The sequence below is a fragment of the Schistocerca piceifrons genome, chromosome 5 (genome assembly GCF_021461385.2).
Source record: "Schistocerca piceifrons isolate TAMUIC-IGC-003096 chromosome 5, iqSchPice1.1, whole genome shotgun sequence".
Lineage (NCBI taxonomy): Eukaryota > Metazoa > Arthropoda > Insecta > Orthoptera > Acrididae > Schistocerca > Schistocerca piceifrons.
The window spans coordinates 480,002,131-480,023,020 of NC_060142.1; the positions used below are offsets into that span (position 1 = coordinate 480,002,131).

Consider the following 20,890-nt stretch of genomic DNA (forward strand, 5'->3'; position numbering starts at 1 on the left):
GACACTGAACAAACCTGTGTGTGGGGCCCAAGGCTTATCTTGATTGCCTAACTTTATACCAAAATAGGCGAATATTACTTTTTCAACAAAATTAGAAAATGTTTCTTTGTTGCTTTTTAATGGTATAGCTACCACAAATGTAGCAGAAAACAATCGGGTGAGTTTATACATCCTCTGGTAGCCATTGTCCATAAAACAACTTCACAAACACAAGAAAAAAGTCACTACTTTAAAGCTCTAGTAACAACACGTGAACAGCACAGAGTGAAGAGGTACTGTGACTGAAGGACAGTAGCAGAAGTTCACTGAGTCGCTGCAGTGGTGTCAAATCAAAAGACCTGCACCTGGTGAATGGTGTACGCGACGGGAGGCCCTACTCACCCCCCCCCCCCACACACACACACACACACACACACACACACACACACACACACACACACATATATACATGTGGCCACTGTCCCAGGTTGTTATAGCCTTGTGTGTGTGTGTGTGTGTGTGTGTGTGTGTGTGTGTGTGTGTGCCTTCCTAATGTGGAAGGAGGAGTCTGTCTGAAAGCTTTAATATTTTGGCATTAGTTTTCATTGTGCCTGTCTGCAGCTCTGTGCCGCCTCTATATGGTGAGTAGTTCTATCCTTTCCATATTGGTGATAACTACAGAGCAATCAACTCGCAAAACAATATAAAGTAACTGTCAAACAAATAGATTTCATTTGTTTTTAGAAGTAAAGCATTCTAAAAATTTTCAGCCTCCTCCATAGTAACAGGCCCCCAGCCAAAAGAACATAAAAAAGCTTTGCGTCTAAACTTCCTTTCAGTTGATTTTTTCCTGTAGACAAATTTCTTGTGAATTAGCTCAAACTCTTGGTCTTTAGTACACGGCATTGGTTTTGTCAGTATTTGACTATCAGCCCACACAATACCCCAACTATACAGTCAGTTGTTACCTTTCCTTCTCCCATAGTTTACACTGTTGACAACGTATTTATATCACAACATTAGTGAGACGTACAAATTAAAAGGTGTTTGTGTATTGCACTTTGTTGTTAACCCTTTCAAGTTTGTATATTGTTGCTCTTGTCCTATTAAAAGAGCAGGATCGTAATGATGGTGTGTGGATAGAAACAGCATATACATTACAAAGCAGGATGACATACTTGGATTCAAATTATTTTATCCATAGAACATTAAATTTACTGTACCATCACGCACATTGCTTAAAAATTTGCTTTGTGTTTCAGTTAGAAAGATTTCTGAAGTGCACTTTTTGTCATAGTAGGCCTATCCCATTGTTGAAGCTCTTAAAGGTACTTCTTTCCTTTTTTTTTCTGTGTTCCACAAAATGCTTCAGTTCCACCTTAAATGGACTTACTATGTGCAGCCATTAACATGGATGTATTTGTTCACTGTGAGCACTTTGCCCTAAAATACCTGATTTTCAGTAGCACAATGTAGAACTTCAGTTTTGTAAAGCAGAGATGGTGTGCGGGAAGATTAATTTCTGTCATGTTAAAGCACGTACCAACACATCCCAAAATTACAGAAATGCTGTGATATTAGTTTATTTTCTTGTGAATAAACTTGCAAACATTTGTAAGCCTCATCTATTTTGACATTCTGAGATACAACTCTTTCCCCCCCCCCCCCCTCCCCCCAACTATTAGTGGGAGATAACAGGTAACAGGTGTACTGCATAGATCAAACAAGCATTTGTACATTTTGCATGTAGCAACAAATTTAGGAGTGTGGGACATGCTTGGCAGGTTTCTTGTGCATCACAAGGAATACAAAAAAATGGGCCAAAAATAAAGTATCGCACTTTTGTATTCAGGAAATAGTTTATTGATAGATGATTGCAATATTTTTACAGATGTACTCTTAAAAAGTTAATCATTTGCTGGAACTAATGAACATGTTGGTTACTTGTGTTAATTATTACATCTCATGATATCAAGGAATGATTGGTGGGTTGATGATTCCATTTTACAAATGTATTCCCTCGCAGGTCTGCACTAATTATTTTTAGGAAGCTAGGCATATTTTGTAATTCCTAAGGCTACGTAAAAATTTTCGGCACACAGAAAAATTCATTGTTCTTCTCAGTAGTTGCACTCTGATTTGTTTTACAGCCAGCCATTGTTGATTCACTTAAAACAAATAATTGTAGCTGTGCTGTGTTACCAAGAAAATGTGTTAACTGCCACATTTATCACATTTCAATTTATTTTTTGGTTTTCTCAGTTACGGGTTATGGTGCAGAACTGTAATGGGTTAATTGCTTTACATGCTGTAAACTGTCAACAAAAGGCTTTATTTACAGAGGAACAGTATGATTTTTGGAAGTGAAGAATATATAGTTTGCGATTTTGTGCAAGGAAATTACACCAACTTGGACTGAATACCCGTTTTAATATTCCACTCAGGCAAGCCTGAGTGGCTTTTGGGTAGTAGTTGAATTCTACAGCACTTCTCCTCAAATACAGAGTACATGAACTGAAGTATGAAAACATTTGTTTACCACTACACAACTGAGCATGTTAAGGTTGGGATGAATTTGAAGGTACACAGTTACAGGAACTACCATATTTGTCCATGGGATCAGAAGAAAATGCAGGTGCTGCAGGAGTGAGGTTATAGTTGCCCAATTTTACCTTGTAAGCTAGTGTTGAGTCAGTTAGATAAAGGTAGAGAATTTGTTCTCATTGTGTTGAATGTCTTTCACTTGATAATTAATCCCAGCTTTCCTGCTGTTGTAATTTTGTGTGAGGGCAATTACTCCTGCCTCACTAAAGAAACAAGCCTACTTGGCTGTATATGTTAAATAACCCCAATTTTAATTATACAGAAGTATGTTAATGAATGAATGAAAGAATCCATGGTCGTGGATTTAACAAATGTTGTTTCAAGGTAGATTAACTGTTCTTAAATAGTAAGAATAGATAAATAACTGCTGGGTGTGGACTGATGAAGTTGGTTATGTAGGTATCTGTGTGCTTTGTTTGAATATTTTTTCCATGTAGTAAAAACACACACGAACTCTTAGTTAAGTGTGAAATGTCAGGTCATTGTTCAGGTAATAACAGTAGAAATAAATTGAAATTCAGATAGCCAGACTTGATTTCTCCATGTGATTCCTGTATCTCCTTTCAATTTATAATCATTCACAAAGTGTAATGTTGGCCACTTACAATACCATCATCGTCATGACTTATAATTTTATTTCACATTTCAGTTCTCACCACTAATTATTATATTTCTTGCCATGCAAGGTAATAAATTTGCTAAGATATTGACCTCACTTGCGAGGAAGGGCATTTGTAACCATGTACAATCTTCCTCACATAAGTTTTCTAATTTTTGTTATAGCTTACCTCATTGCAAGATTTTTTTTCTCCCAACAAGGGAAGTACTTTCTCAGTCTTTTCCAGCTGAATTTTATAACAACATTGAAATTAATGTGATGCAAAACCATTAATTGCTCTTCTTTCGTTCCATATTTTGGCCCAGTAACAAGTTTTAATTGCAAATTTTTGTAAGAAATATTGACTACCTTAACTACGTTCACAATTTTGTCAATCATTGTTATCTTCATGAAACTGTTCTTTTAATTGTACCATCTATCACTTGATTGGGTTAACATGTGAAATCTGTAAAGCAACTAAAATAACTTAGTGTGTGATATTAATAAACAAAATATATTTCCTGAATGAGTCTGCGATTCTGTGAGTATTTTGGAAGTAAAGCTGTCTAGACCACGCAATGTATTCCTCCATTTGAAATGTTATCATCAGAGTAAAGCGTAGAATTCTTGAAACAATGTTCAGTGTCGGTTTAAATAAAACTTAGACCTAAGCAGAGTCAGTAGTTTTGTGGTGGTGGTGGTGGTGGTGGTGGTGGTGGTGGTGGGTGGTGGTGCTGCTGCTGCTGCTGCTGCTGCTGCTGCTGCCCACAACAATATTGCATGAAACAATCTAGATGATTGTATGAATAAAAATGAATGAATAAAGAAAACTTGGCTTGCTGTGGAAAAATTGTCCTGATAGCACACATAAGTAATCTCAAAAGATCACAGATGAATCAGTACAGCAAGCATGAGCATTCTGAGAGATATATAGTAATTAGGTGATGAACCTGCTGTCACTAGACTATTTCAGTTAGAGCTACTTTGGTCACACATTTAAGTGAGCAGTGCCATACTGCTAATTTTGCGTGTTGGGGCAAGTGGTCTACCAACTGAACTATGCAAACATAAAGAGTGCGCAGTTTAGCAGAACAGTTGGAGACAAGGTACTGACAGAGGCAGGACTTCACTTGTGTTTGGAAAGCTCAGTCGTAGAACATGTGTTTCATAAAAGGCAAAAGTCCCAGGTTAGAGTCCTGGTGCAGTATGCAGTTTTAATCTGACACAAAGCTTCAAATCGGTGCACACTCCACTGCAGAGTGGAAATTCCTTCTGGAGTAAATGAATTGTGCTTTTAACATTCAAAATTTGCCCCGAAGATGCTGTCTAATGTCAATTTTCTGGAACGAGAATTTCGTTGTGCAGTGATGGACATCTAACAACACAACACAACACATATTTTGTATGTATTGTCTTCATTTTGCTTGTGATTTGAATATTGAAGTAGAAAAGACATTATCCTGACTTTCCATGCCATGTTTGTTGTGCTTAACTGTCTTTGTATAGTATCTGTGCTAACTGTAAACAGTGTTCCCCCCCCCCCCCCCCCCCCCCCCCCCCAACATACAGCAGTAGTAGTCAGGAATGATTAGAGGGCACCATAGCAGTTAACACCAATGAAACAGTGGATACCAAGATATGGCCAGATTGTACTGGGTTTTTGCTTGATACACTCTTAAAAACGTTTGTTCATCTTTCTTTAGATATTTGAATGCTGCAGACCAAGCTGATAGCTGCTGTTAAGTCACTATAAAACCTTGGTAATGCTTACTATGCTGATGATTTCTTTTCTGTTGTTTCAGTTTGATGACAAAATTCTCCAAAAAATTAGTCAGTAAATGTATTTACATACAGATACTGAAATCTACTAGAACAGATCTCCTAGGAATGTGAGTACCATGATTTCTTTCTCCTCATAGATCATACTGTTGCTTAGTTTATCTTACCATTACTTTTGTTCTAAGGAGTTTTTTTTTGTATTACTATTTGTACATTTCATACTTATCCTAAACAAATATCCTTGTTTCTAAATTTACAACATAAAAGTTAAGCATTACAATATAACCCTAGTGTCATTTTACAGTAAAGTGAAAGTGAAAAAGGTTGGTAATTAAATGAGAGACAAGAAAATTGTTTTCAGTTTTGGTTTAAAATTGCCTTTATAAGTTGAGGAGTTAAAACTTCTGTAGAATTCACATCAGATTATATTCAGTCTATTAATACTCATGCATACTTAAATTGTCTCTGGAATTGTCCCATCAAATATTCATGTAATTTATCTGTTTGGCATAGAACATTAGATGTCAAACGAAAATTGTATTACTATTGATTAGAACGGTTAATCCTGCCTCGGGTAGAGGGTGCACTTGGAAGATAAGTGAACTGCTGGACTGAGTCACTTGCGGACCCTCTTGCCTTTTTTATCTTCCTGATAAATTATCACAGAAGTCAGTTTAAAAAACCTATTTGTGTTTTTGTGTAAGGTGTAAATCAAAGGGTGGCTGACTGGGCCAAGTCTGATGGTGTCACATAATTTATTCTTTTGGAAATTATAGGAAGGTACAAGTCTTAGATTCTATACAAAATACTGATACAAACGGCAAGACTACCAATACGCTATATTGACCTATATAGATGGCATGGCACATGGTGTCTGCTTTATCATGACTGTTATGCTGATCTCTCTTCTCCCGCTTCCAGTCATTGTGATTACAATTCTTCGCACAACAATTACAATTATTTGCTTCCAGATGGAGCACCAGTATCTTATACCGTAGTATGATAAATTTGGTTCAGTGTATTGGTTAATTAAAATTGTCAATATTGTTACGTCCCACCAGAGATATTAGCAAAACATGGTGAAATATATGTAGATAGAAAGAAACTAAAAATTCACATGAAAAGATAATTTAATACCTAACATATGTAATAGTTAGGCACAGAAATTGTCACGAAAACAATGAACCGAAATTGTGAATTTGTGGAGAAATGACACAGTCTACATTTTTTCTGAATTATCCCAAAATTTGTCATTTTTCCCCGATGAAAATGTTATAAATCTGAGGATTGCAGTTCACCAATAATAACTGATAGTTATTTAACATTGAAACTGCATTTTCACTTCTTATTGCATGAAGACTGAACTTCCTATTTAATCTGAAACTGACACTTTGTTTCCATGTAACTGTGATGTGATGTCAAAAATAGCACCAAAATTTGGAAAAATGACACTGACATTATAAAAGAAAGTGAATTTGCCCCAAAAAAGACAGAAATCGGCAACATCTGCAGAAAAACTGGAGTAAACAGCAAAATCTGGGAAAAAAGGGGGAAATCGTTAGAAGAATAACAATAAAATTGGTAAAATGTAGCAGTGAAATCACTAAAAAAAATTACAACAAATTTGGCAAAAAACTGTGGGTTTTCAAAAAAGCATTCAAATTTGGCAAAAGTAGCACCGATATCAACAAGAAACAACCGAAAATTTTTTAAAAATAGCACAAATACTGTCATCAGATTAGCACTGATATTAGCAAAAAAGCACTGAAATGATTTTTTCCTGCCCCTAATTATGGCACGTGTAAAATACATTGAGGTCAAAGATGTATTTATGAATATACCAAGGGACAAATTCCAAAGTGTCTGTTCCTTCCTTTTTTGTAATTATCTGTAATAATAATAAAATAATAATAATATAGACAATAAAAGGCATTTTCTTAGTTTATAAATAAAGATAATAATGAACATAAACAAACAAAAATAAAGGAAGGGTATATTACAGCAACTGCTTGAAACTATGAAATAACTTCTCATGCCGTCTCTCTCTCTCTCTCTCTCTCTCTCTCTCTCTCTCTCTCTCTCTCTCTCTCTCTCTCTCATTTAGTTGTCCTTCTTTGACTGCTGGAAATCTATTAATATTGCAGTGAATCACATTTTCTATTTCCTTATTCATTCATAATAGATAGTAAAATGAGGGAAGTGGTTGGCTGCAGTATTGTTGATTTCGAAGTATTTGCAACAGTCCCAAGTTTTCACAGCATTTCAGTAGAGCCTGAGTGAATAAGTTAATTACTAAGTGCTTAAAACTTCATAAATGTTACTTTCTGGCAGATTAAAACTGTGTGCCGGGCCGAGACTCGAACTTGGGACCTTCGCCTTTCGCGGGCAAGTGCTCTACCATCTGAGCTACCCAAGCACGACTCACGCCCGTCCTCACAGCTTTAATTAGGTCAGTCTCCACAATATCCCTTTCTTCCAGGAGTGTTAGTTCTGCAAGGTTCGCAGGAGAGCTTCTGTGAAGTTTGGAAGGTAGGAGACGATGGTACTGGCAGAAGTAAAAGCAATGAGGATGAGGATGGGGCATGAGTCGTGCTTCGGTAGCTCAGTTGGTAGAGCACTTGCCCGTGGAAAGCAAAGGTCCCGAGTTCGAGTCTTGGTCCGGAACACAGTTTTAATCTGCCAGAAAGTTTCATATCAGTACACACTCCGCTGCAGAGTGAAATCTCATTCTCTTCAGAAATGTTGATGCACTACATGGTTACAAATTTGCAGATAGGAGTAATCGTAAGTTACATGGTGATATATTTGATTATAGATCTATATTTTCTGTTCTGTTTTCAGTATGTCTTAGGCTACTTTGTGAAGAGCACATGGAGTTTTGTCACTCTCATTCACTGATAACTTTGTTCACAAATTGTATGTATGTGTTGACTATATTCAGAAAGTACTGTTTCTCTTCTTTAGCTGCGTGAATTCAGTGTCACAAGTCAAAATACAATGACAAAAACAATTACTGGTTGGCGCCACAGTAACCTTCACTTTGGTACCAGCTGGTTCACAGTACGCATTCTGTGGGCTTTTCCAGGCATTGGGTTGTTGTGTTAACCATGGTTTGTCCTTAGTGAAAAACCTCCCAAGGAAGCCTTTACCATCCATGGGGTAGTGGTTGAACAATTCCTCTGCAGTTGTATGATGACGCCACTTTTCCACCTCAGTTATTGCTTGTGCTACCCAATGCGCTGCAGTTTTGCGAACCCAAGAATATCGTGCAAAAATAAGGAGCTCTGTTTTGTGACACAAAGCTAAACCTCTGAAGCTAACTCTCACATATTTCCATCGGCAATCCTCATCCAAGAGGAAGAGGAGGAGCTGGGTTATCATATTGTTTGGGGGCGGTGGTGGTCGTCCCTAATGAGGCCAATATTGAGTGACATCCCTGCCGTCCAGAAACACTTCACCCATCTTGCCACTGTGACAATGCTGCATCACCACATGCCTTGTGCAATTCCAGAAAATGTTGAATTCAAATGGTGGAAAATCCAGAATGCAATCTAACAATACCAGAGAAGGAAAGTTGATACCATATAGCGGAGATGCCGAGTCGCAATAGGCACAACAAAAAGGTTCACACAATTATAGTTTTCGGCCATTAAGGCCTTTGTCAGCAGTCGACACACGACACGGCACACGCACACCACGCACGCCACGCCCCCGCCCGCGCGCGCGCGCAAACACAACTTGCACAAAATGTCTGCAGTCTCAGATAACTGAACCACATTCTGCTTTTGCGTGAGTGTGTGTGTGTTACATATTGTTACATTCCATTCTGAAATTGTTGTGCACTCTGATTGCATGCTGCTTCAGTCTTGGTCCACAAACATTGTTCATGTTTCCTAAATATACTGTAAGGATGCTTGAATTGGCCTCTCATTTGGACAGTAAACACTGCAACTGACTCGAACACAGCCATTGCTGTCCACAGCAGTACTTCAGGCTGTAGCCAGTGTGCACACCATTTGACACACGTCCTTCATGTTACAGCAGTGTTGCCACTACTTTTTAGTTGACCCTAGTAAATTTCTTTTGACCATTGGCCAGCAAGGCAATAGACAAAGACATGGTGTGTTTTATTGTATACATTAACAAAATTTATTCAGACAAGCTGTATTTAGTGTGATGTAACATTGAGTTACCCATGAGAATAATTTGCCATTTGCAGAAGCCAATATTTGCCAAATGATATTTATTCATAACCTGTTCGCTTGTTGGTACACTATTATGTGAAAATGCCTGTGAATGGTACATATTTATGATAGTGTTGTAGTGGTGAAAAGTGGTAACTGAATTGCTAGAGTGAAATGACACTGTTCCCAGGGGGAGTGGGAAATGTGCATCCAGTTGCAACCCTCACGTCTACATTTGTTGGAACCCTCACACCTGTGTTGTCTCTGTACATAATCAGCAAGCCACTGTTGGTGCTTGAAGTAGAGCACTTCATGGCTGTATTAGCAGTTTATATAAGAGCAGCACTTCTATGTGGGCTATAACAACTTGCCACAATTCTAGCAGTGCACTTCTGAATTGGTTCACTGTCTGCTGTCTTGATATGGACATGCGAGAGTGCCTTAGTAGGCACAGTTTACTTACATGAAACCCTTACAAGAAATGTAACGCTCTTACTTGCCTTACCAACTACCAATTTTACCCTCCTTGTCTCGTGCCATTTTGCTTGTTAGTATCGCCCCTAAGTACGAGGATAATCCCAAAAGTAAGGTCTCCTATTTTTTTCTAAGCACATAGACCTGTTTATTTGTTACAATGGTTTACATCAATTTACAGCTTGAACATTTAGCCATTTTTCGACATAATGACAATTTCTGTCGATGTATTTTTTTGTAGAAGCTGTGGCAGTTTTTGTATGCCCATGTCATACCAGCTCGCCACCATGCTGTTCAGAAAGTTATGAACCTCTTCTTTCAACCTCGTCGTCGGAGCTGAATCGCTGTAACCACAATTAACGCTGACGGGTACTGTGAGTCTCTGAAAAAACTCAAATGGGCAATTCAGAACAGGAGAAGAGGAATGTTGAGCAACGGCGTACACATTCTCCATGACAACACTTGCCCACACATCGCTTGGCAAACCATTGCTCTCCTGCAACAGTTTCAGTGGAACATAGTCACCCACCCACCCTATAGTCCTGACTTGGCCGCCCAGTGACTATCACCTGTTCCCTAGGTTAAAAAGAACATTGGCCGGAAAGCGATTCAGCTGTGACAGAGGGGGTGAAATAAGAGGTTAATAACTTTCTGAATAGCATTGGTGGGCGAGCTAGTATGACATGGGGATACCAAAAACTGCCACAGCATCTACAAAAATGCAGTGACAGAAATGGTGATTATGTCAAAAAACAGCTAAATGTTCAAGCTGTAAACTGATGCAAACCATTGTAGAAATAAACAGGTCTATTGTACTTAGAAAAAAAAATAGGAGACCTTACTTTTGGGATTACCATCGTACTTAAACTATGTGATGAGTTCCAAAAGTTTAGTGGTAATTTTGTAATTGGTCAGTATTGGTATGTCTCTCTTTGTTATGGGTATTACATAATGTTTATCAACTTTCAAATAGCTGTTGCTAAGTGGAATTCTGTCACAGTTGTTCTGCATTTCTTCATAGTGATGTTATTTTCCTACAAGCAACAGCATTGTCACTAACCAATATGATAATGCTGGGCATACACTTTTAAATATTTTACAGGTGTTGAGAACATTTGTGGTCGTGTTAGCTTAATTACATGGCACATAATGTTTCTAGTTTTTTTTCTGTTGATCATTTACTGTCCAGTATAACAAAGTTCAGTTGTTTCTTATCGTTTGCCTGAAAATGTACTTGCACAATGGTATCTCGCATATCAGTCAGCTAAGTGCTATTGTGTAGAACCCCTTTTGGAAATCTAGGAAGATAGAATCGAGCTTCTCAACTGAATTTACTATTTGTAAGAACTCAAAGAACTTAACTTGCAACATTCTCTTGAATCCTTTATTTTAATGTCTCCTTTGTGAATCTGTGTGTAAGTCAAACATTGATATGGTAGTAGCCTCCTAGTAGTATCTCAGAATAAATTTTTTAAATGTGGTATTCATATTTCATTTTTGCTGTCTTCATTTTTCACACTAAACAATCATCATACTTTTGGTACCTTTAAACATAGTTTATAAGTCAGTTCTCTATAACTTCTGTATGGGAATTTGCATTCTTTCACTCTAGCAGGTTACGCATCAATCTGTGTTCAGCTGTCTTCCATTTATGAAGTCATGCATTTAATGGATACAGATTAGAAAATGGCATTTCATAAGAAGTGATTGTGCAGTTTCAGTATATGTAGACCTATTCTCTTGCTCTATTATAAGCACTAATACCGAAACTGTATAATGGATACATGATATCATACATGGTATTGTAATTGAAAAACAAGGGTTTTATTTCATGTTTATTTCAGGTTTATGGGAGCAGGTGGTTGGAATTTGACTCACACATGGTTATCAGATGCCATTGTTGTCAAAAATTGGCCATTGATACAAGAGCTTCTAGAATTGCTGCTAATGTGCCCTGTTGATGTGGAAAGACTAAAAACAAACAATTGTCCAAAATTAATTAAAGGCCTATCAAAAGATGGAAGTTCTGAAAGTGAGTACTTTGAGCCAAAAAAGTAAACTGATATTTGATTATGTACGTAAAGTTGATTATACTTGCCTGTATTCCACCCGTTCCAAGTGATCCGCCTACACCTTCACTTTGATTATGCGTGCACCTTCACTTTGATTGTGCGCGTATACACTCTGTATGGTGTGTTCATGAATGTCTGTCTTGGCTTCTCTTTTTTATTATTCCTACCTTACCCGAATCAAATTAAATTCAGCATGGACCTTTAGAAAGAGAGTTTACTCTTTGGGCACTGTTGTGATTAGTGTTGTTAGATGAATTATTTTTAAAAAATTGTAATAAGTTGTCTTGGAAAACAGCTCATTTATCAGTGATAAGGATTCATACTTAAACTGTTTAAAAGGAGCTTTGAGAACAATAATTGGAAACTGAAATTACTGAATTTTTTTGACAGAATTTCCAATTTTTAACTTGTTCGCAGTTTATTTTATTGGTAACTGATGGGGTTGCGGTTTACTCTTTTAGAGTATGGCTTCCAGCCTTGTCCTCTGCCTTGATTAGTGTGGTTATAAATTTCTTACCTAATTTAACGGGTAACATTGTGAACTAAACAGATGTTATAGTACAGGGGGCATTTCTGAAAACTGATCAGACTTCCATTAGAGTTTCGGTATCTTAACATTAATACTTTTCAATTTGTACACAAAAACCACAAATCTAGGAAGTGGCATTGTGTTCTCAGCTCATTGCAAGTGAGGTCTCCAATTCTAATTATTCATATTAGTCATAGTTTTTGAAGGGGAAGAGGTGAAATGGTTTGCAGTGTTCACACACACTCAATTATTCTTGATAGTAGAACAGCTGTCCCTGCATCAGATAAATTATGTTTAGTGTCTGTGGGATCCGGCAACTTGGCTTTTGTATTCTAACATGTTACTTTTGTGTAACTGTTATACAGGGTATCCCTCCTAAAAGTCATCAGATACATTCTTTGACGTTTTGGCAGGTAACTGCAATTTCGCTTTGCAATATATAGCTGGAGTTGGTCCAAACAAATACAGCTCATTAAGTTTTGTGGTGCCCTGTGTCATCAGAAATTACTGGTGTGTTTCCCAGTACAAACAAAATTATTTTTAAAGTGAAATTTTACGTACCAGTTCAGTGGAGTTGTCCCAGATTAATCCAGTGCAATATTTGTTTTATCATTGTGTGTTAACAGGGACTGTAAAACTCCAGGAATAACCATTACTCCAGCAGTGACCGAGCAGTGCTGTATTTGATAAAACAAATCTCTTTAGACTAATTTGGGGCTTTTCTATTGAGAGACCACATAAAATCCTTGCTTTAAAAATCATTTTGCCTGTAATGGGGAAACAAACTGGTGCTTTCACTCGACACTGGGCATTGCGTGAAAGACATGATGAGCGGTATTTATTCAGGCTGACTCTAGCTACTTGCTAGAAAAACAGAATTGCAAATATCTGCCAAAACACCAAATAGAAAGTGCCTGGCAACTCTTAAAGCGACACTTTGTATATTATGTCAACAAACATGGTGATTGTTTGCTGGCTTTCATTGTAATATTTGTGTATAGTTACTTATATTAAAGGTAGTCTGTTTGTTTACAGGTGTCAGACTCCTAGCAAGCAAGCTGGTGGAACAATGGCTTCGGATTGTCAAAGGAGAAAGTGTAGAATTAAATGCAAACATTATCAAATCATCAGAGCCACAATTAATTGCTCATGACAGTAAGGAGAATTCAGTTAGTACTGCAGAAGTACAGAGTGCGCCATCGGATGTTACACCTGTAAAAGTAATAAAAAAGGAAAGTGAAGATAAATCGGAATTGCAAGTAAAAAAAGAAGATACGGATGTGAAAGTAACACCATCTGATGCGAAGTTGGTAGGGGAAGAAAAAAAGCCTGAAGTGCATATAGAAAGTGTTAAAGAGGAGGAAAAGGAAGAGAAAGTGTTGAATGCCACACAGACAGAAGAAACAGGTACATCAGAAGACTCAGGAGAAGACACTACTTGGAATGTTCCAATGGGGCAGTTGCCAGTGTACAAAATAACGATACGTGATGGTAAACAGGTTTTAGCAAAAGTTACAAGTGCAGACAGACCAAAAAAGGTAAATGCAGAAACCCTAGAAACAGTGATAATTGACACGACCAATGTCCAGAAATGTGACTCAGCAGCAACGGCAGTCACTGAGTCATCTGATCTGGTGAATAAGGATGTTGAAAATGTTGACACCAAAAATACAGTTGAATTAAAGGCTCCTGTAACAAAAGCAAAGAAAAAACTAGATAAATCTGAAAACAGTAGTGTAACATTGAAAGGGATAAAAGAATCCCAGAAAAAAGTGAAAGATATGAAAGGGCCGCCAAATACTGTCAAAACCCCTGAAAAGAAGAACATAAAATCAGCTGAATTTGTCAAAGAAAAGACGAAAGTAATTAATAAGGACAAAAATAAGGAAAAATTAAAGAACAAAAACAAAGATAAAGGGAAGGAAAAAGAAAAGTTAAATGAGGTAGAAAAAGAAGGGGAGAAAGGAAGATCGAAAGAAGTGGAGAAAGAAAAATCGAAAGAAGGGGAGAAAGAAAGATTGAAAGGAGGGGATAGAGAGAAAGTGAAAGAGGTTAAACTTCAGGAGAAGAAGACTGAAACCGACAAAGATCAGCTTGAAAAAGATAATGCTGCATTGGCAAAACTCATCCCCACCATCGATAAGTAAACTTGGGAAAATTCCTAAGAAAGTTCATACTGATGACAGCCAAGCACAGCCAGAGGTAAAACCTGTAATGAGTGAAGTTAAAAAACCACCAGAAATAAAACAAAAAAAGCTGTCAATTTCCATAGAGGTACGAAAGCCAACTGGTGATGCATCTCGACCCAAAACTGTTAAGACTTATAATTCCAAATTTCGTTCCACTGGGTTAGAAGAGGAAGTTAAACCCCCTCCACCTCGTCCTTTAAAAAAACCTGTAACATTAGATAAAAGACCTGTTAAGTTTCCAGTCTTAAAAAGACCTTCACCTGTGAAGGAAATAGGTCCCCCAGAAAAGAAATTGAAACCAGCATTAACAGATGTTACTTCTGGAGAAAGTAAGAAGACTGAAAAATCTGGCGCTATTAAACTGATTTCCTCCCTAGACCTAAACGTAAGTATGAGAGTGTAGCACAAAAATTTGAAAATATTTCAGTGTTCCTTGTAAATAATTGGCGATAATGATCTGTCTAAGAACAATGAATTCATTGGTTTTTGTTTATGCTTATCAAGGAACACAATTTTTCCTTGGTCATGTACAATCATGACATGTTTTCACTTATGTTATTTCCATTGCCATTCAGTTATTTTTATAGGAAAGTATGTAGTGGAACAAGTGACAGGCGGAAGTTTTGTGTCACTCCATGAATCACATCTGGATGGGTCAAGGATAGAGTACTGCTTGCAAAAGGCAGGTGCACATGTTATAGTCAGTCCGACAAACTTATTTCACTTGCCACAAACATTCATGTTGTATTTAGTAGCAAAGCATTAAGTTATATTTAGTAATTATTCAGCTTTCCTGTTACTTGTTTGCAGTCTCACATCTTTTCTATAAAATTTTTAAAAAAAGTTAATGTTAACTTCAACTGCAGGTTAGAGTGAGCTCCTAAGGAGAAGCTGCCATTAATCTCATATATTTGGTACATACTTCTTGTTTGTCATTTTCATTTTTGTAGGTGTTGCTGGCTGTATTGACTCTGTTCATTCATTATTGGACGTAACAGTTTCCTAACCTTGCATAGCTATTCCATGTGACCGGGCATAGTCCTGTTGCACACTTCTCTTTTATAACCTTGTCCCCCCCACCACCCTCTTTAGCCTTATAATGTCTAAAGTGATACCTATATTCCATTGAACTATTTATCATCATGCATTTTCTTAAATGTGAGCAACAGTGCATGTTTTTCATATTTAGTTACCTATGACACATGATTTTAAAAAGGAACAAGTCATTATTTCTATTAACTCAGTTCGTGTGCTCCCCCCACACACCACACACACACAACACACACACACACACACACACACACGCATCATAATAATGTCTTTCTGGTCCATGTGTACTCTTATTTCTTTTTCCAGTTTCTGCTTTCCTACTCCAAAGTTCAAAATTTGTTTGTATAGAGCTGGGTGGCTGGCTGGAGATGTTGGTGAAGTGAACCAGATTTATGAATCAATTTCTGTAAAATCTGTTTTCACAATATTCTGTGTAAATATATACATTACATTAATGAATCATTATTGAAGCACTTTTTAAGCCAAGATGCAAAAGAAAACGACCCAGTTTGGGAGGGGCATAGCTTCTGGTGGAGAGAGGGAACTGTGGTGGGGACTGAATCATCAAACAGCAGTGTATATGCAATTTTTGGTGTTCATGATGGTGCGATTGGGAGAACATTGAGCATTTATTATACACGAATTTAGAAAATATAATGGGTTTACAAAAGCAACAAATTATGTAAGCTGTGCACTTGATTGACGGAGTGTGTTCCTGATAAGAAGCCGGCTGGGGTGGCTGAGCGGTTCTAGGCGCTACAGACCACTACGGTCGCAGGTTCGAATCCTGCCTCGGGGCATGGATGTGTGTGATGTCCTTAGGTTAGTTAGGTTTAAGTAGTTCTAAGTTCTAGGGGACTGATGACCACTGCAGTTGAGTCCCATAGTGCTCAGAGCCATTTGAACCTGATAAGAAAATGATTTATTGTAAGTCCCCCTACCCACTCCTTCCTGGTTAGGCACATTTTCACAATTATGGCCCAGTAAACAAGAAGAGTTTCTGGTACTGGTTGGAGAGAATCTCAAGATTATCACCTACAAGAGGCCCATGACCCCAAAACGACAGTGTGGCGTGTTTTTTTTTTACTTCAGTGTATGGAGCCCATACTGATTTGAAGATAATTGTGTTACTATTACAGTGAATAATGAGAGATAGATTGAGAAATCATCAGATTTTTCAGACATACTAATACACAAAATTCTCATAATCACAGTATTTCATACTTTGTGGTTTCAGCAGGACGGCACAGCACCTATATGTGACATCGTTCTGTTTCAGTTCTGAGAGAAAAGTCTCCTAAAAGTTCCTTGCATGGTCTTATCTAGGATCTTCCCTGTTAGTCACTTTTTTCCCTTGGGAACATTTTTTCTATTGGATTATCTTAGGTCAAAGATGCACAAACTCTGGAAGCTCAGAAGTTGCAGCCACTACACCTTTTGTTGTGTGTGTGTGTGTGTGTGTGTGTGTGTGTGTGTGTGTGTGTGTGTGTGTGTGTGTATACAAACTCTTGAAGCTCAGAAGTTGCAGCCACTACACCTTTTGTTGTGTGTGTGTGTGTGTGTGTGTGTGTGTGTGTGTGTGTGTGTGTGTGTGTGTGTGTGTAAAAAAAATCAGTTTTCTCGTTAGTTTTGAAAGTACAGCACCCCATATCAGGGTATTCTTTTTCCTATACCATTTAGTTAGTGTGTGTAGGTGGAGATTGAACAGGGTAAATTTAGATGGAGCAACTTGTTATCATCTTACTTTTTTTCTAATCTGAGGTTGCTTTTCTTGCCTAATACACTGAAAGTCTCTGGCAGGAACATGAAACATACCATGTTCAACCATGGTCCACCATGGGACTGAATGCTTGACTGTTGGCATTGCGGGCATGTGACGCGGCAAGGAATGTATATTAGGGGAGTGGAAACAAATGTTGGAATCATTCTAGTGACGATTAAGGTCACAAATTGAGGAATCCTCTGACATAAGTGACCTTGACATAAAGCATTTTGTTATGACCAGACACCTGGCAGCAAATAACTCTTAGATGGCAAAGTTAGTCTGCTGTTGGCCATGACCTTTGGTGAGCATCCATGAAAAGTGATTGAAAGATGGTGAAATCCTGAGTAGGCAACAAGATTTGGAAGTCCCTGCCTCATCACAGAACAGAGGTTTGAAGCTTGACCACACTATAAGTCAGCACGGTGGTGATATGTAACAGATCTGGCGAGAGTACGATCCTGATAGAGGCAAAAGTGTTTTGGAGCACCCTGTTCAGTGCACATTGCTGAAAATGGACCTCCCTGTAGGCAGCCCCTACATGTTTCCATATTGGTCCAACGACATTGTCAGTTAAGATTGTAGTGGGCACAGCATCACAGAGATTGGCTCATGGATCACTGGAAATGTCATGTGGTTGGTTAAATCACATTTCTTGTTACACCATGTTGATGGTCATGCCTGGAAACACTGTCGTCCAGATAAACAGCTGCTTGAATGGGTGGGGCCAATATTATGTCCTGGTAGAACATTAACCTGGACTTAAACAGGATCTGTGGCAGTAATCGAAGTCGTCATGACAGCCACAGTCTACATGAACATTATTACAGACTATCTGCATCCCTTCATGCTTTGGTGTCTTCCTCAACAGTGGTGATGTCTCAGACTGCTATGTCACAAGGCCTTCAAATTTGTCTGATTGGAACCTGGAGGAACAAATCTGTGAATCTATTTTATACCAGTTCCTCGCCTATAAACCACCAGACCATAAGTTATGGGAATAACGTGACTTGTCTGTAAAGACATGGTACATCTGGACATGCATTGTGTTCTGAAGGTGGGCCACCTTGCAGTTAGGTACTTGGTCATAATATTTTGGATATATTGTGTGTGTGTGTGTGTGTGTGTGTGTGTGTGTGTGTGTGTGTAGACATTACATAGCCTGCGAAGTTCCGCAAATATATGTCTACTCGCCTGAAGCCTTATGTGGTGTGTGCTGATTTTCTCTTTAAACGGTATCTCATATTACTGTCATAACTGCCATTTATGCAGTTGCAAACTGTGGAACGATTATGATTTTTTTGGGGCCTTTATTTGATGATCAGATTTCCAGATTACAAGTGGGCATTATCTTAACTTGAATCATAGTTAACGTCTTGACTATAGTTATCCTTTAAGTACAGTTTCCGTTGGGAAGTAACTGTCAGTGAAAAGGTGACGTTCAGGTGATTTTAATATCACATCTTGTATCATACTGTGGCTGGTTATTATTACACGGGTTTATTAAATTCATTTTTGAATGAGACATATCACAGCTGTTGGGTTTTCATGTTTATTGAATTTTGTGTTATCCTGTGTAGTAACACAGGAGTTGAAGCCATGTAGGATATGCTGATGTTAAATTGTTATTCAGTTAAAGACTGACGTCTGTGGCATTTTGGCACAGCATAAAGCAGATGAAAGAGAAAAAGGGAGGATGGGATTCTCCACTGAATGGCTACTATGAACTGCTTCGGGACATCTGCTGAATTAATGCAGCTATAGGATGCAGTACAGCCACAAGCCTTGCAAAGCAGAAATGAAATATCCCCCTCCCCCCCCCCCCCCCTCTCTCTCTCTCTCTCTCTCTCTCTCTCTCTCTCTCTCTCTCTCTCTCTCTCTCTCTCTCCCTCCCCCTCTCTCTCTCCCTCCCCCTCTCTCTCTCTCCCTCCCCCTCTCTCTCTCCCTCCCCCTCTCTCTCTCCCTCCCCCTCTCTCTCTCCCTCCCCCTCTCTCTCTCCCTCCCCCTCTCTCTCCCTCTCTCCCTCTTCCCCCCCCCTCTCTCCCTCTCCCCCCCTCTCTCTCACACACACACACACACACACACACACACACACACACACACACACACACACACCTCTTCCAGCATTTATTTTTTTAAACAAAATTGGAAAATGTTTCTCTTCTTTCTAGATATTCTGTTGTTGGTGGCAATTAATACCTGAGAAATAACATTGTTTATATTCATCGATGAAAATTTTATCCTTTGTAGGTGGAAGTGACATTGGCTATTGCAGGGACACTATAGCTCAAAACGTTCCAAGTAATTTATTTATTTACTTTTAGTTTTACAGGTGTCACTGAAGTAGCAACAGATACTACCGTTCAGTTTTTCAACATTAGTGTTTCTCTTTTGTTTGTTATAATTGTTACTTTAATAACATGTTACATGTTTGCTGTGTAATCATTCTACAATTCTTATTTTTCAGTTAATGTCTGTTCTCTGGAGATAAGTTTTTTTATTTATTTGTTGTTAAGTTGCACTGTGAAGATACTCAGCCACCGATGCCAACCAGAATGGTTTGTTTTCTTCATATTTTAAAATTATTTTTCTTTTCCTTGGTGATAATTTTCTCACATTTGTCAGACAATTTGGTTCAAGAAAAATTGGATCAAATATCAGTTAAGTTGGCTACCATCTGTAGTTTGCATTACAAACCATTGTATGAACTTTCAAGAAATGTTTTGAATGCAACAGGAAGAAAGCAGTTTTAGATTGAAATTTATTTCTGTTCTCATTTGGTAAAGTCAGCTTTCTGTGAAGGGGACAACAAAACTTCCTCTGTTTAGAGAAGTGTTGTAAATTTACCACTTCTTAACTTTAGAACAAATCTCTCTGAAATTTTAATGAATAATTGAAATAACACTGTTGCATAGCATATGTGCTTTATACAATGGTTCCAAAAGTATAGCAATCTACCTTTTGTCTACAAATTTGTAACTGAATAAACTGAGGAATTAAAGCATGCTCTGAAGCGGAAGGAGATGGCCTGAGTGGTGCTGACATCAAGAGCTGGCAGGAGTACCTCTCCACACTACCATCAGCTGTTGTCAACCTGCACAGATGAATTCAGAAGAATTACACTGCAAGAATTGGTTTCAAAGCAAGCTTTGGATACACACAAGTTTTCTAGGTCTCTTTCAAATTCACTTCATTAGGGTAATCGTTAAAGAGAGCTATGTAATTTTGTAATGTTAACATCATTTAGTATACAGCTGAGGGTTCTTACAAATTTAGACATTGTGTGGGGCAGCTTATTAAAGTTGGGGACTAGAAATTAATGTTGTACAGTTACTTAAAAGCCCAGCTGCAAATGGCATTAGGAAAATAATCCGAAACAAAATTACACATTCAATACAGAATTTATTCATGGGTTCGCTAACTTCTCATGTGTGTTGGAGCTGTAATTTCATTCTTATTAAAATGATAATGTAGGGATCCTTCAGGGTGTTAGTAGTAATGAGACAGCATCACCAGTTGTCAAATGTTTCATTATTATTTATTACTATAATTGACTCGGGCTGGTATAAAAACTCTAAGGCGGGTGCACATTTATTTTAAATTACTATCCTTTAGATTTTTTGAAACGGAATAAGCTGTCTATCCTACTCCAAGAAACATTGCTCATAGC

General features: G+C 38.0%; 1 protein-coding gene across 1 annotated transcript in view; it reads left to right on the top strand.

Moving 5' to 3' along the window:
- Positions 1–20,890, top strand: part of LOC124798060 (histone acetyltransferase KAT6A) — a 105,128-nt gene that overhangs the window by 52,643 nt on the left and 31,595 nt on the right. The window contains 5 exon segments of the mRNA XM_047261289.1: positions 4,984–5,070; positions 11,463–11,650; positions 13,255–14,348; positions 14,350–14,778; positions 14,781–14,793. Of these exon segments, the coding sequence (XP_047117245.1) occupies positions 4,984–5,070; positions 11,463–11,650; positions 13,255–14,348; positions 14,350–14,778; positions 14,781–14,793 (1,811 nt within the window).